This window comes from Corvus kubaryi, unplaced genomic scaffold, assembly GCF_017639235.1.
Source record: "Corvus kubaryi isolate FWS band 111438036 unplaced genomic scaffold, C.kubaryi_AGA036_p1.0 37396, whole genome shotgun sequence".
In the NCBI taxonomy this organism is placed as follows: domain Eukaryota; kingdom Metazoa; phylum Chordata; class Aves; order Passeriformes; family Corvidae; genus Corvus; species Corvus kubaryi.
In genome coordinates, this window is record NW_024581135.1 from 1,569,574 (window position 1) to 1,581,636 (window position 12,063).

General features: G+C 50.6%; 1 protein-coding gene across 1 annotated transcript; it reads left to right on the plus strand.

Annotated features, from left to right (window-relative positions):
- Positions 1 to 57: 57 nt before the first annotated feature.
- RBM43 (RNA binding motif protein 43) lies at positions 58 to 5,443 on the plus strand. The gene is made up of 4 exons (XM_042041176.1): positions 58 to 438; positions 2,235 to 2,433; positions 2,882 to 2,976; positions 3,056 to 5,443. Exons 1-4 carry the CDS (start codon positions 58 to 60, stop codon positions 3,773 to 3,775), a joined length of 1,395 nt encoding a protein of 464 aa, XP_041897110.1. The 3' UTR covers positions 3,776 to 5,443.
- Positions 5,444 to 12,063: the final 6,620 nt, after the last annotated feature.

The following is a 12,063-nucleotide window of genomic DNA, read 5'->3' on the forward strand; positions in this document are numbered from 1 at the left end:
TCCCTCTCCATGCATGTCCCTATCCCTGCGTGTCCCTTTCCATGTAATTCCCTCTCCATGCATGTCCCTATCCCTGCGTGTCCCTGTCCATGTAATTCCCTCTCCATGCATGTCCCTATCCCTGCGTGTCCCTGTCCATGTAATTCCCTCTCCATGTATACCCGTCCCCTGCATGTTCCGTGTTCCCGTGTCCGTTCCCGGCCGCCGCAGTTCCCGGCGGGAAGGGCGGGCCCGTGTCCCTGCAGGGCTGGAGGCGCCCGGAGGGGCGGTCCCGCCGCTTCCCCCGCTCTTTCACTTTCGTTTCCCCGCCGCTCCCACCCGCTCTCGGCCCATCCCGGTGGGATCCTCGGACCGGTGGGATCGCCATCCCAGCGGGAGCCCCATCCCAGCCGGATCCCCTTCCCAGCGGGATCCCGTCCCGTTGGAGCGGCGGCCATGGCAAGTGCCGGGGCGCGGGGGGAGCGGGGGCCGCGCACCGCGAGGGACAGGGCCGGGAGGAGCTGGGGGGAAAAGCGCCGGGAAGAGGTGGGAAGGGAGCTGGAGAGGGACTTGGGACAAGGGCTGGAGGGACAGGACACAGCGAATGGTTCCCACTGCCAGAGGGCCGTGTTAGATGGGATACTGGGAAGGAATTCCTGGCTGGGAGGGTGGGCAGGCCCTGGAATGGAATTCCCAGAGCAGCAGTGGCTGTGCCATCCCTGGCAGTGTCCAAGGCCAGGTTGGAGCAGCCTGGGATTGTGGAAGGTGTCCCTGCCCGTGGCAGGGGTGGCAGTGGTTGGGCTTTAAGATCCCTCCCAAGCCAAACCAGTGTGGGATTTGCCGGGAAGCCCCAGCAGGACCCCGTTGCCACCGGTGACGGGCAGACAGAGCCGCTGCCCCGTCCGTCCCTGCCGCCCGTCCCCGCGGCCCCTCCCGCAGCGCCCATCGCTGCCTGGGAACAGCTGCTCGGCACAGACGCGTCTCGGGAGTGATTCAGCACAAACTGTGTGTTTGTGGGGTTTTTTTTTTTTCCCTAACCCCACTAGCAGGCCCGAGTGTTGCTCCCAAACACCAGCTGGGAAGGTGTGAGGGCTGTCTGGCAGCTGAGCGCTCCGGCTGTGCCAGGCGTGAGAAAATCCCGCCTGCATCTTGGAAGCGCCCTGTTTGTATTCCCTCCGTGCTGCCTCATTAGAGCGGGGACTTGCTCTCACACGAGCTTCGCCACCAGGATAATTGGCTAGTGTAATTAATTAAAGCTCCTGGCTCTCGAAATTTGATGGGGGATAAAAGGAGGTTGCAGAGCCTCGCTGGGTTTGTCCCCAGAGCCGTGGTGGTCCCCAGGATTTTGGACAGACATCACTCCCTCAGCAGCACATTCTGCTTTGGAACTGGAGCTGGGATTGTGCTTTAGGCAGCCCAGGCCCAGAAAAACAACTTCAGAGAAGTTTAAAGAATTCAGATGGAGTGACTGACCTCAGGCACAGTCCCATGAACGCTGCCATGCAGACAAACAAATTTATCTCCTTTCTTCCAAAAAGTCGACGAGCTGTTACTAAATTTAGTCAATGTTCCACAATTTGCAGTGATTTTGCTGTGGTATTCCCAGTGAAATGTTACTGTTCATGTCCGTGTAATAAGAATGGAAGGAAAATCTGCTCTTCCTAACAAGACATGGATGCAAATCCTATTTGGGATGGGGTTTCTGATTGCTGCTGGGGCTTTGGCTCTGATGGAAATCGTGTGTGTGGTTGGTTGTTTCATGCACTGCGAGTCTGGGCTGGCTGGGATTATGTTCTCCCAATTTAACAAGGTTATCCATGTAATAAATGGAGAAAGCTGAGTCAGAACACAGCCTGAGATCCCGGCTCTCCTGGGTTTAACAAGGAATCTGCCCCTTCCACTCTGCAAGGAGTCCTTGCTGAGCACCACATGCAGTTACAATTTTTCATTCTCTTCTAAATTATCAGTGGGACGCTGAACCTTCCAGTTGAGAAACTTAAATTCAGTGCTCGTTTTTACTGCTTTAAGAAGATACTGAGAGGGCGTAAATGGCATTTAAAGCCATTTTTTTAGTGCACGGTAATGTAGGTGCCTGAGGCAGCCTGGCATGCACTGAGATCTGATTCAGCAGGATTAATTAACTCCTGAATGCACATTGCAAAGGGAATGGGAGTCTCTCCAGGGATGGGAATCTGGGAGATCCCTGCGGGGGTCTCCAGGACCCCCTGCATTTACCATGTGCCATCTCTGCACAGGCCACGGGCCAAGCTGCCAGATCCACGAGGACAATTGTCATTGCTGGTGTCCCAGCTGGCCTCCTGCAGGATGATGTCATGGCTGACATCCTCACCATCCACTTCCAAATGTCGAGGAATAACGGCGGGGACGTGGAAGAGGTCACGTATCCCACACGGAACAAAGGAGTTGCCTACGTAACTTTTGAAGATCAAGAAGGTGTTTAAAGTAATGTATTAAAGCACAGCCATCCCCCAAAGAATGAGCCCTAGAATGCTGATCCCAAGCCAAATGATTTTAAATTGGGATTTTATAGAACTGGGAGACTGAAGCCTCTCTGGTAATCAGGCCGAGGTTCAGGGTTTTATTCCTGCTCGTTGCAGTAATGGCTCACTCGTCATGCAAAGCATTATGTTTGTTTTGCAGGAATAAATTTATACCATGAATAACGTATTCTTTTTGTAGCCAGGCTTTGGGGAATTAATCTCTGCCCATTAATGTGCCGAGGAGACAGGCTCCTGTCTCTCCGAGCAATTTGGAGCAATACATAAAATATTAGCTGAGAGTATTGAGCGGCCTGCCTGTGGGTTTGGTTGCATGAAGGGTTCCAGCGGGCTGGAGGTGACTATTTCACTGCTCAACAAGTGAATCTGGGTTTGTTTTTCAGTTGTGGAGAGTGTTCTGAAGAAGGATCAACATCTCCTGCAGGACAAGAGGCTGCCCAGGCACTACCCCCTGACAGTGACCCGCTACTGCAACAACGTGAGCTCCTCCCTAATTCATCTAATTGTGCTTAATGCCTAATTAACCACTCCTTAACTTCTCCAATTCAAAATTCCAGGCCTTCCTCTCCGTCACATCCATCCTCAACGTGGCTGTTTTCAGAGATCACTTTGTTTTAGAAGATCTGATGGAAGAAATGAAAAAGCAGAGCCCGGCTTTGAGCTTCGGGCCTTTGCAGCCCGACGGGCAAATTGCTGTGCAAGGACCCTTCCCAGCCCTCCGAGTGCTGAGAGAATTCCTCCTGTTAAAGGCAGAATCCCTCTCAGAGGAGGACAAAAGAGAGGGGAAATCCCATCAGAGACTGAGGAGGAAGGTGCAGGAGCACAGAGGTGCCACAGAGACGAGGAGCTCTGCTCGGAATGCACACAGGGAAAAACAAGTGGTGGTTCTGGACACGGATATCTATCACTACATGAGGCACTTCCTTCCCAAAACATTCCAGGCAAATGATGTTGTCATTTCTGGTGTCACTGATGGTGACATCACCACAGTGTGCATTGAGAGTGCTGGGAGGAAGGCTGGCGCTGCACACGGGTTAAGGGTCAAGAAAATAATTGAAAACTACTCTGTAGAACTCCAGGAGATTTTACGTAAGGAAAGGCTCTGCTTCAAGGAGCACAGCAGAGGGGAGAAGCTGAGGTACAAACGGCTCTGTGAAAGACTAAAACCCCGTTACCCTAAAGTTCTGATCATTCCTTATGACACCCACATTGATGTTGTGGGAACTTCTGCAGATATTTTCGAGTTTACAGAGCAAGTGAGGAGTCACTCCAGGTAGGAAAGAGTGTTCCTGTGGTTTGTGTTCTCGATTTCTCACCCGGACTGTGCCTGTGGCCCTGTGGCCCTGCAGCTCTCCCACTCTGTCACTGGGATGTCACCTTGTCCCTCTCACAGGCTGGGAACTCTGCACGGGAGGGTGACCAAGCCTGGCCCCCCAAACACCAAATTAAGGTCAGAACAAGAAACCAATGATCTCTGCACTTAGGGAGCAAAGAATTTAAACCTCTTCTGTCCAGAAACAGCCACATTTTCCTTTTGATCCCTCAGTGCACTCTCATCCCACCTTGCTCATCACCACCATGATGAGAAAAGAGATTATTTTTTTTTTCCAGCTGGGTGGGCCAACCTTGTAGGAAACACTGGAGGGAAGTTCTGTGTGAAGTTATGTGAGGAGGTGACCACAGCAGGCAGGAACAGGGACCTTTCCTGTGGCCTTTATCTGCACAGGGATCTTCTCACCCTGGAGGTGCACAGAGGAGAGCAGAGCCGTGACACTTGGCACAACAAACTGCACACGAAATGGACAGGCTTGGGAAAGCCCCAAGGAGATGGCACTGGAAATTCTTCCCTGTAGGAAACAGGCAGGTTTGTTTGCATAGGAACAATAATGGGGGCTTTTTTCCAGTTGGAAAGGCTTCTGCAGCATCTCTTGACAGCACGTTATTTAGACATGAAGGTACATCCAGAAGTTTGATAGGAAAATTTGGGGGCATTCAGACTTTGCAATCAGATTCTTTTTATGCAAATCCGTTTCTGTATCCATTACAAGGGCACAAAGGGGGTTTTTTGAAACCGATTTAGAAAATAGCTTTTATTTTGTGGTATCAGTGTGTTTAGGATAATTTGTCAAAACACAGAGCACCGACTCTTTTGTCTGATGTGCAGGGAAAGTTTTAGGGGTTTGTGCCATTGAAGAAAGGAGTTGTACAAAACATTTGTGCTGTTCTAACCAAATCCCAGGTTTTTGGTTGGAAGCCCAAACCTGAAGCCCAAGAAATGCTTGAGGCATTTTCTTGTCACCACTGATTATCCATTGCAATTAGGCCAATGAAAGATGTTAAAGCAGTGCATGAAAAACGACTGTCAAAGCAGCAGGCTGATGAGCTTAAGTGCTTTGCTGAACCAGGAGGAGAGGAGTAGTATTTAAAGATTTCATCCTTTCCAAGTTCCCCTGTGCACTGCAGGCTCTCCAAGGGGGTCAGAGATGGGGGGGGGGGAGAAGATGGATGCTCTGGAAAACTCCCCCTGGAGCTGTTTAGGGTCATCCCCGCAGAACTCAAGCAGAGATGGGAAGATTTTTAACCTTGTCGAAGAGAAAATCCTCTATGAGGGATAATCCTGTAATGAAATTAGTGCTGTTTTCCGGTGTCCACGTTGAGCTGCTCATCTTTTTTCCAAAGAGCCTCATTTTTTTTTCTGATTCAGAGCTTTGGTATTTCCTAGTTGCTGGACTGGCAAACCAGTGGCACTGGTGTTTGTGTGAACCCTGACTGGTTGCTGCTGGCTGAGGCTGGGTTTTGAGGCAATTTTGGCAGCAGCACGGTTGGCAGCAGCGCTTCAGGTGTCCTTCAGCTCTGGTTTGCTGCCAAACAACTCCTTCTTACCCAACGATTTGCAGTCACAACCTTGAAATCACAGCTGAATAAAATGTTCTCGTTGAATCCTGGCTCAGCTGTAACAGCTCCTCTTCGCATTCCCTCTGCCCCCATGTCCTTGGCACCCCTTCAGCATTATCCCATTGTTCCTGTGGCTCTCCCATCTGCCGCTCTCATTCCCAGGATGTCGCTTCTGGAGACAAAAAGAGCTTTGCCTCGGCTGTTTTGTTTGTGGAGTGCCTCGTAAAGAGGCATCTAGGGGGTGTGGGTGGGGAAAGAGGAGCTATTGTGCTCCGGGGCTGCTTTTCCAGGTTGGATTTGGCTGGGAACGCCCCACCTTTGGCACCTGGGATGGATCCAGGGCAGGGAGGCGGAGAGGGGTCGAGGTTTCTGTGGCAGGAACAAAGCTGTGACCCAGCACAGCCCAGTGTGTGCTGGGAAAACACAAACAGAATAACGTCACCAAGTGAAGCACATATTCCTTCCCTCAGCATGCAGATTCCATAGATATTGGATGGAATATCCATAGAATAATCCAATGGATATTTAGCTAAAACCCCTCCGATTTGGTCATTGCCATGAAATCTCCAACAAACACAACCAAACAAATCCGTGTTAGGGCTGCTCAGAGATTTGCCAGCTCTCTCCTTCTCACAGTTATTTTTATGGCAAGCAAAGCACTGCTGTCCCTATGAAATTCCACTTGAAAAACATTTGTGGATGTTGGATAATATCCGGGGAAACAGTTGTTATTCCTGAATCTGCTGATTTCACTCAGGACTCTCAGGTTTGCGCCTTAATTTGAATAAAGAACCTGCTCGGGAGACCTCAACAAAATATTTGTGCCCTCACTCGCTGCCCTTCTCCAGAAGGGGATAAATAAGAGTTGTAAAAATACAAAGCCTGATTGTGATTTGAGGCACAACTCCTACTGAAAAAGCCTAAAAAATGTAAATTAAAAAGGGGCAGAAATAGCAGCAGAATGTGAGCCCAGTTCACTACAGTCAGTGGGGAAAACACCTTAAAAACATGAGGATTTGAGGGATATCCCTCAGCAGGAAAATATTACCGAATCTGGAGGCCCAGGCAATCTCCTGGTTGTCTGGAGGGGCTGGGGGAGGTGATGCAGCAGGAATGATTGACTGGAATCCTTCAGCATCCCTGACACAAAGGGCTGCTGCTGCAGCGGAGGGAGGACAAAGCCTCCCCTCTTCCCCATTGTACCTGTGCCTCTCGTTATGCAGGGGGAAGGATGGATGCCATTCCTGCAGGAAGGGCTTTTTTCCTCATGGAAAACCCTCCTTCCCGCAGGTTTCTTGTCCCCAAAGCTGCCCCTGCCACTTTTGAGCTGCACTGGAACTTGTATGCGCACAAACTACAAAAGATCTGTCACATCTCCTGAAAAAATTGCAGTCCTAGAGGGATAGTCTGAAGGAATATCCTGCTTTTGAGAACCACGTGTTTTATGTAAAAATAACCCCCAGAACGACGTGTAAAAAAAACCAAACAGCGTTAGTAACAATTAACTCATTATCTGAGACAACTTTCACACCTACATCTTTATCAGGCCACACTGGAGACTCAGAAGCATCAAACCCAGATGAAAATGGGAATATTTACCAGCTCAGGATGGTGGGTGAGTCCCTGCAGCCATCCAGGGATGGATCCCACCCAGAGAGAGGAGATGGATTTAGCAGGGATCTCCCTTGGCTCCTGGAACAAACCCTCGTTCCTGTTTTGGAGCACGTCTTGTGCAAGAGAGAGAAGCAGCTGTGACCCTGCCCAGGGAGGGCTGGAAGCGCTTTCTCCACTGCACAACCCTTCCGAGGTAGCTTCTCCCTCATATCCAGGGTGGCCGGGGTTCCAGGATCCATGGTTTCTATCCAGTTTAATTCCAAATAACTCCTTTGGGCTCCTTCCCTTCAACTGCTGCAGTTACCAGTGAAAAGACCTTTTCCACCCCTCTCCTTTAAATTAGGAGCACAGAGAAACCACGTGTGGATACTTCACCACCTTCACCTAAATTAGAGGGTGGGAGTCTTCCCTGATTTCTGCAGCAGCTGCCTGAAGATAACCAGACAACCTGGCCAAGGGAATAAAAAATAATCATTAATTTTAATTATGATCTAAAACAAACCCAAAAAAATCGAGTAAGACTGCACAACTCAGAACTGACAGCACCTGGTCTGCTTGTACTTACTTTTTCCTTAGTTTGGAGAGTTGTAGAACATCTGCTGGAAAACAAATCCCTTTTTCTACTTTCCTAGCACAGCTTTCCTCTGTCTCCTGACACCCATTAATGACCTTTGAAGAAATCTCCTAAAAGGAACTCACTCAAAGAAAAACCTCACCCCTAAAGGCAGCAGCCAGCAGCGCTGGGGTGTTGCATTAAAAGCACTTTTCCAGGTGGATTTTCCCTGTCCTTTCTGCTCCTGCCTTTGGCATTGGAGCACTGGGGATCAGCACCTGCCCCCCACAATACCAAAAGGAAAAAAAAAAAAGGGATAAAAAATACTGGAAAAACAAAGTTCTGTTGTGTTTGTACAGCTGGAATAGTTTCATACTCCTGAAATTGCTGCCACGGTGGGGAAGGAATGCCGGGGCTGCTGAGTGTGGGACGGACAAATAAATAGCAGCGCTGGATCGGGATCGGGCAGGAAAGGTGGGATGAGCCCTGCAAGCCCAAAGGTGCGGAGCCGGTCCGTTTGGGGTCAGCTCTTGGCTCTCCTCTGCTGCTCCTCCGGCGGGACACGGGGACACGAGCAGGTGCCACCAGCCGGATCTGTCCCGTCCGCCTGCTCCTGCCGTAAGCACGGGAACACAAGAGGGAGCCAGATGCCTTGGAGCCGGAATTCCAAGGTCTGCGCCGGGGTCCTGCCCCGGTGCGGCAGGAGGAGATGCTGGGATCGGGTCCTGCTCTGTCCCCGAGCTGCGGGAAGCTGAGCTCAGCTCCCGTTTCCCTGCAGGAGATGTTGGGAGCGGCTCCTTCCCATCTTTCCTTGCCCAGGATGCTCTCCCAGCGCCTTCTTTCAAGGTTCGCCAGAAACGGGATTTCACGCTGAAATCGTGGCTGTCTGAGGTGACCAGAAGGCTGTAATTAACCCCTTGTTAAACATCGTATAATTAAACCCTGCTGTAATGAATCCCGTGTTAAACCCCATCATTTACCCCGCGGAGCCAGCTGAGCTCAGCCAGGCTCCACCCGGGCAGGTCACCCCGGTGCCCAGGTGTGGGGAGTGACCACGCCGTGACCACCGTGCTAAGAGAGGAGGGAATTTCCAGCTGGAAAAACATGGAATGAGATGATCTTTAAGGCCCTTCCCAACCCAAACCACGCTGCTCTCTGGGCGTAATACCCCCTTTACCTCCCATCCCTCGGAGGTGAGGCCCTGCTGTGATCCCGGCTTACCTGGGCTCCTGATCTCTCCAAGGACACGGATTTTGGAGGATCCCGGCCTCCACTGCACTGAGGAATTCAACCCTTCCCTTCTCCTCCAGGCTGCAGTCAGTGAGCAGCACTGGCACCACAGGTTTGATTGTCAGTTTAGGCACCCTTAAGTAAAAATTTTAAAATCTTCTCTTCCATTTTGACAACTTTTTCCTGGCGTTACACCAAAAGCCACTTCTCTCCTTAATGCTACGAATAAATGTGCTCTGCCTGGCCTGCAGTGGGGACTTGCTTTGATCAACTCATCACTTTCACCAGCACCTGGGTGCTTTTATTTCTTAGCAGAGAGGTTTTGTGTGGATACAACCAGTCCCGAACGAGTGGGAAGTTTTAATGCCCTCGGTAAACCCCCCTGAGAGGCTTTTCCCTGCTCTGGGAACGTCTCCCCCAGGAGCGAAGGGCTTTGGCATTTCCCTCAGCAGCACTTGGCGCTTCCCAAACTTTCTGAACAACGCATGGAGAGACTCGAGCGTCTGCTGTGCCAGCCCAAATGAGAGAAGGGAGGATTTTGCAGGCTCGTTAATGCCTGGCAGCGACAGGCCTGGATGGGCTGTGATGGGATTTACAGAAATTCCTGTAGGGGAGGGGCCTCGTTTGGATGCAAAAAAAGGCAGGAAGAGGGAGCACAATCTTACTGAGATACGGCTTAACCTGTGCCTCCAAAAGCACTCTTAAAAACGCGGCTGTAAATGGTTTTTTGTAGCAGCTGCAGGATTCTCCGCACACGTGGAGCTGTTGGAGCTCAGCCCCATCAGCCACCCCGAGATCAAACCGGGGTAAATCAGCTGCGAAGGAGAGAGCTGGAGATGGAAAGATGAGGAAAAGCCACAAAACAGCAGCATTTAAGCCCTCCTGAAGGCAGACCAGAATAAATAACTGCCTTTATTTCGTTGTTGGCAGCGCTGTCCCCAAAGTGCCACCCGCCTCCCTCCGTCCCTGTCCCCAGCCTGCTCTGCTCCTCGGCACCCCGGAGTCATCCTCTCCTGGAGCTGCCGAGGAATTGGAGGCAGCTGTTGGCTCGCTCCCCCTCTTCCCAGCCCGTTTTGCATTCCTGGGAAGCGCACGCAGCGCCCGGGGCTGTGCTTGGCTCTCCCGGCACTGATGCTGCAGGAACGGGGCCAGTTTTCACACCCCCTCCCTGCCCTGGGCTGCGGCTGTTTGGGTACCAGACATGAACTCGGTGTGCAATGTCAGCAGCCTCAGAGGTATTTAAAGTCTTGCTGATTTGGGGCTTGTTAAATTTTGAGGGTTTTTTTAATTTTTAATTTTTTTTTTTTTGGTGTTAAGTTCTCAGTTTTTTAATGTGAGTAACCTTGAAGAGCTTCCAGACTTGCAGTGCTGCCATGGGAATCACAGATTGAATGCCTAATCAAATGAGAGAGCCTCGAGGATTATATTTGTCTTCGAATGAGAAGAAATTTGGGTTAGGAGGGACCTTAAAGCCCATTTTGTTCCAACCCCTGCCGTGGGCAGGGACACCTCCCACTATCCCCGATTGCTCCAAGTCCTGCCCAACCTGGCCTTGTCTTATCTTACCAGAATTTCCCAAGCCATTTTCCTAAACTAATTATATTTAATTGAGGATATCCAGCCTCCCCTGGACGATAATTGATCCTCCTTTGGAGCAGGTGATTTGTTGTCTTGGACTCTGCTTTACTGGGAATGCCAAGGAGGGGCTGGCAGTGCCTTTCCTGGCGCTGTTTGTGAAGTGTCACTGAGCGAGGACAGGCTGCAAAACTGTCCTGGTGCTTCCACATTCCCTGAAGTGTTTCCTGGGATCATGGACTGGATAAAGTGCTCGCTTCAAATAAAAAAAAAACCAATTTTCCCTGGACTTGGACAGGACACAATCGAGAGGATCCCTGGGACAGGTACTCCAGGATGTCTGACTGTGGCTGAGGCTGAGATTCCCAAACATTTCAGGTGCCCTGGGATCTGACCCAGCTCTTCCAGCCCTCCTGCCCTGTTTTCCTCAGGGATTTGTGCTGCCTGCTGGGAGCCTCATCGCTAAAGATGAGTGTGAGAGGCCTCGAAAGTGAGCTCAGCCCCTCCACTCCCGAGCTCTTCTCTGGATCAGCCCTTCCCAAGGCTCATCCACCACCACCCCACACCCAGCGGGGAACAAACCCTGGCATCACAGCACTGAGGAGTTCAGCTCCGTGTTTTCCCCCATTACCATTTGTAAACACTTCGCTGTCTAATTCCAGGTGGGAATTAAAGCAGCTCCCCCACCCCCCAGGCCAGGGCTGCTTGGAGAGGCTGACAATTTCCTGGAAAATCCAGCTGTTCCCACTAATGAGCCTCGAGATGCCTGTGCTCGGTTGTAGCTGCAGCTCTGGCAGGGGAGGCCCCGAGCCCCTTTGATAATTCCTGGTGGTTTTTAGAGGGTTTTGTTCCTCCTGCTGTCCTTATTCCACTTGCAAAGGCCTGCTCCTCACGCTGGGAAGTTTTCCTTTTGAAGTATTCCCTGTGGGAAATATTTTAAGAATACCCATTAAAATACTGTTTAAAAAACGCTATAATAAAAATTTTTTTTAAATTTCCTTGTTGCTGGTTCCATCAGGTGAGGGTGACACACGGAATGGGCTCTGACAAGAAGGCAAATTGGGGCAAATTACCCCAAACAGCGAGGGGAACAGCACAAATTCTAAATTTCTGGGAAAAACCCACATTTTTATATCAATCCATTCAATAAAAGGTACTTTTTATTTAGGGTGGGATTGAACTTTTGCAGCTCTGGTGCAGTTTGAGGAATGGTTTCACTCCCTTCACGTGGCACGTTCAGATTTTCACAAATCACTTTGCAAATCACTGGCGTTGCTTAGTGGGAAGCTGGGCAAAATCAAGCAGAATTGTTAAATAGTGCTGCTGAGTGGCTCTTGCAGATCCTTCAGCACTGAATAAATAAAACTGAGTTGTCGTTTATCTTCATGGTTGCACTGGTGAGCAGAAGTAATCCAGCCCCTGGGCTGTGCAAGCCTGGTTTGCAGGAATCTGTGAAATTCCTAGTGATCCATCGAGGGCTTGTGGTCTGCCCTGAATTTGTGCCTGAATTTGTGCTTTATGTGAGCAGGAAAAACATGAAAAATAAATATGGACAGGGCAAATGAGGAGCAAAATTCCCAACTCCACGTGGGTGCTGAGGTCAGTCCCAGCTTCCCATCACCTCCAAGGGATCTCCTGCCCTTTTGGGATGCGTGGGGTTGGGTGGATGCTGAGGACAACACCGGGAGCTCCTTGGGG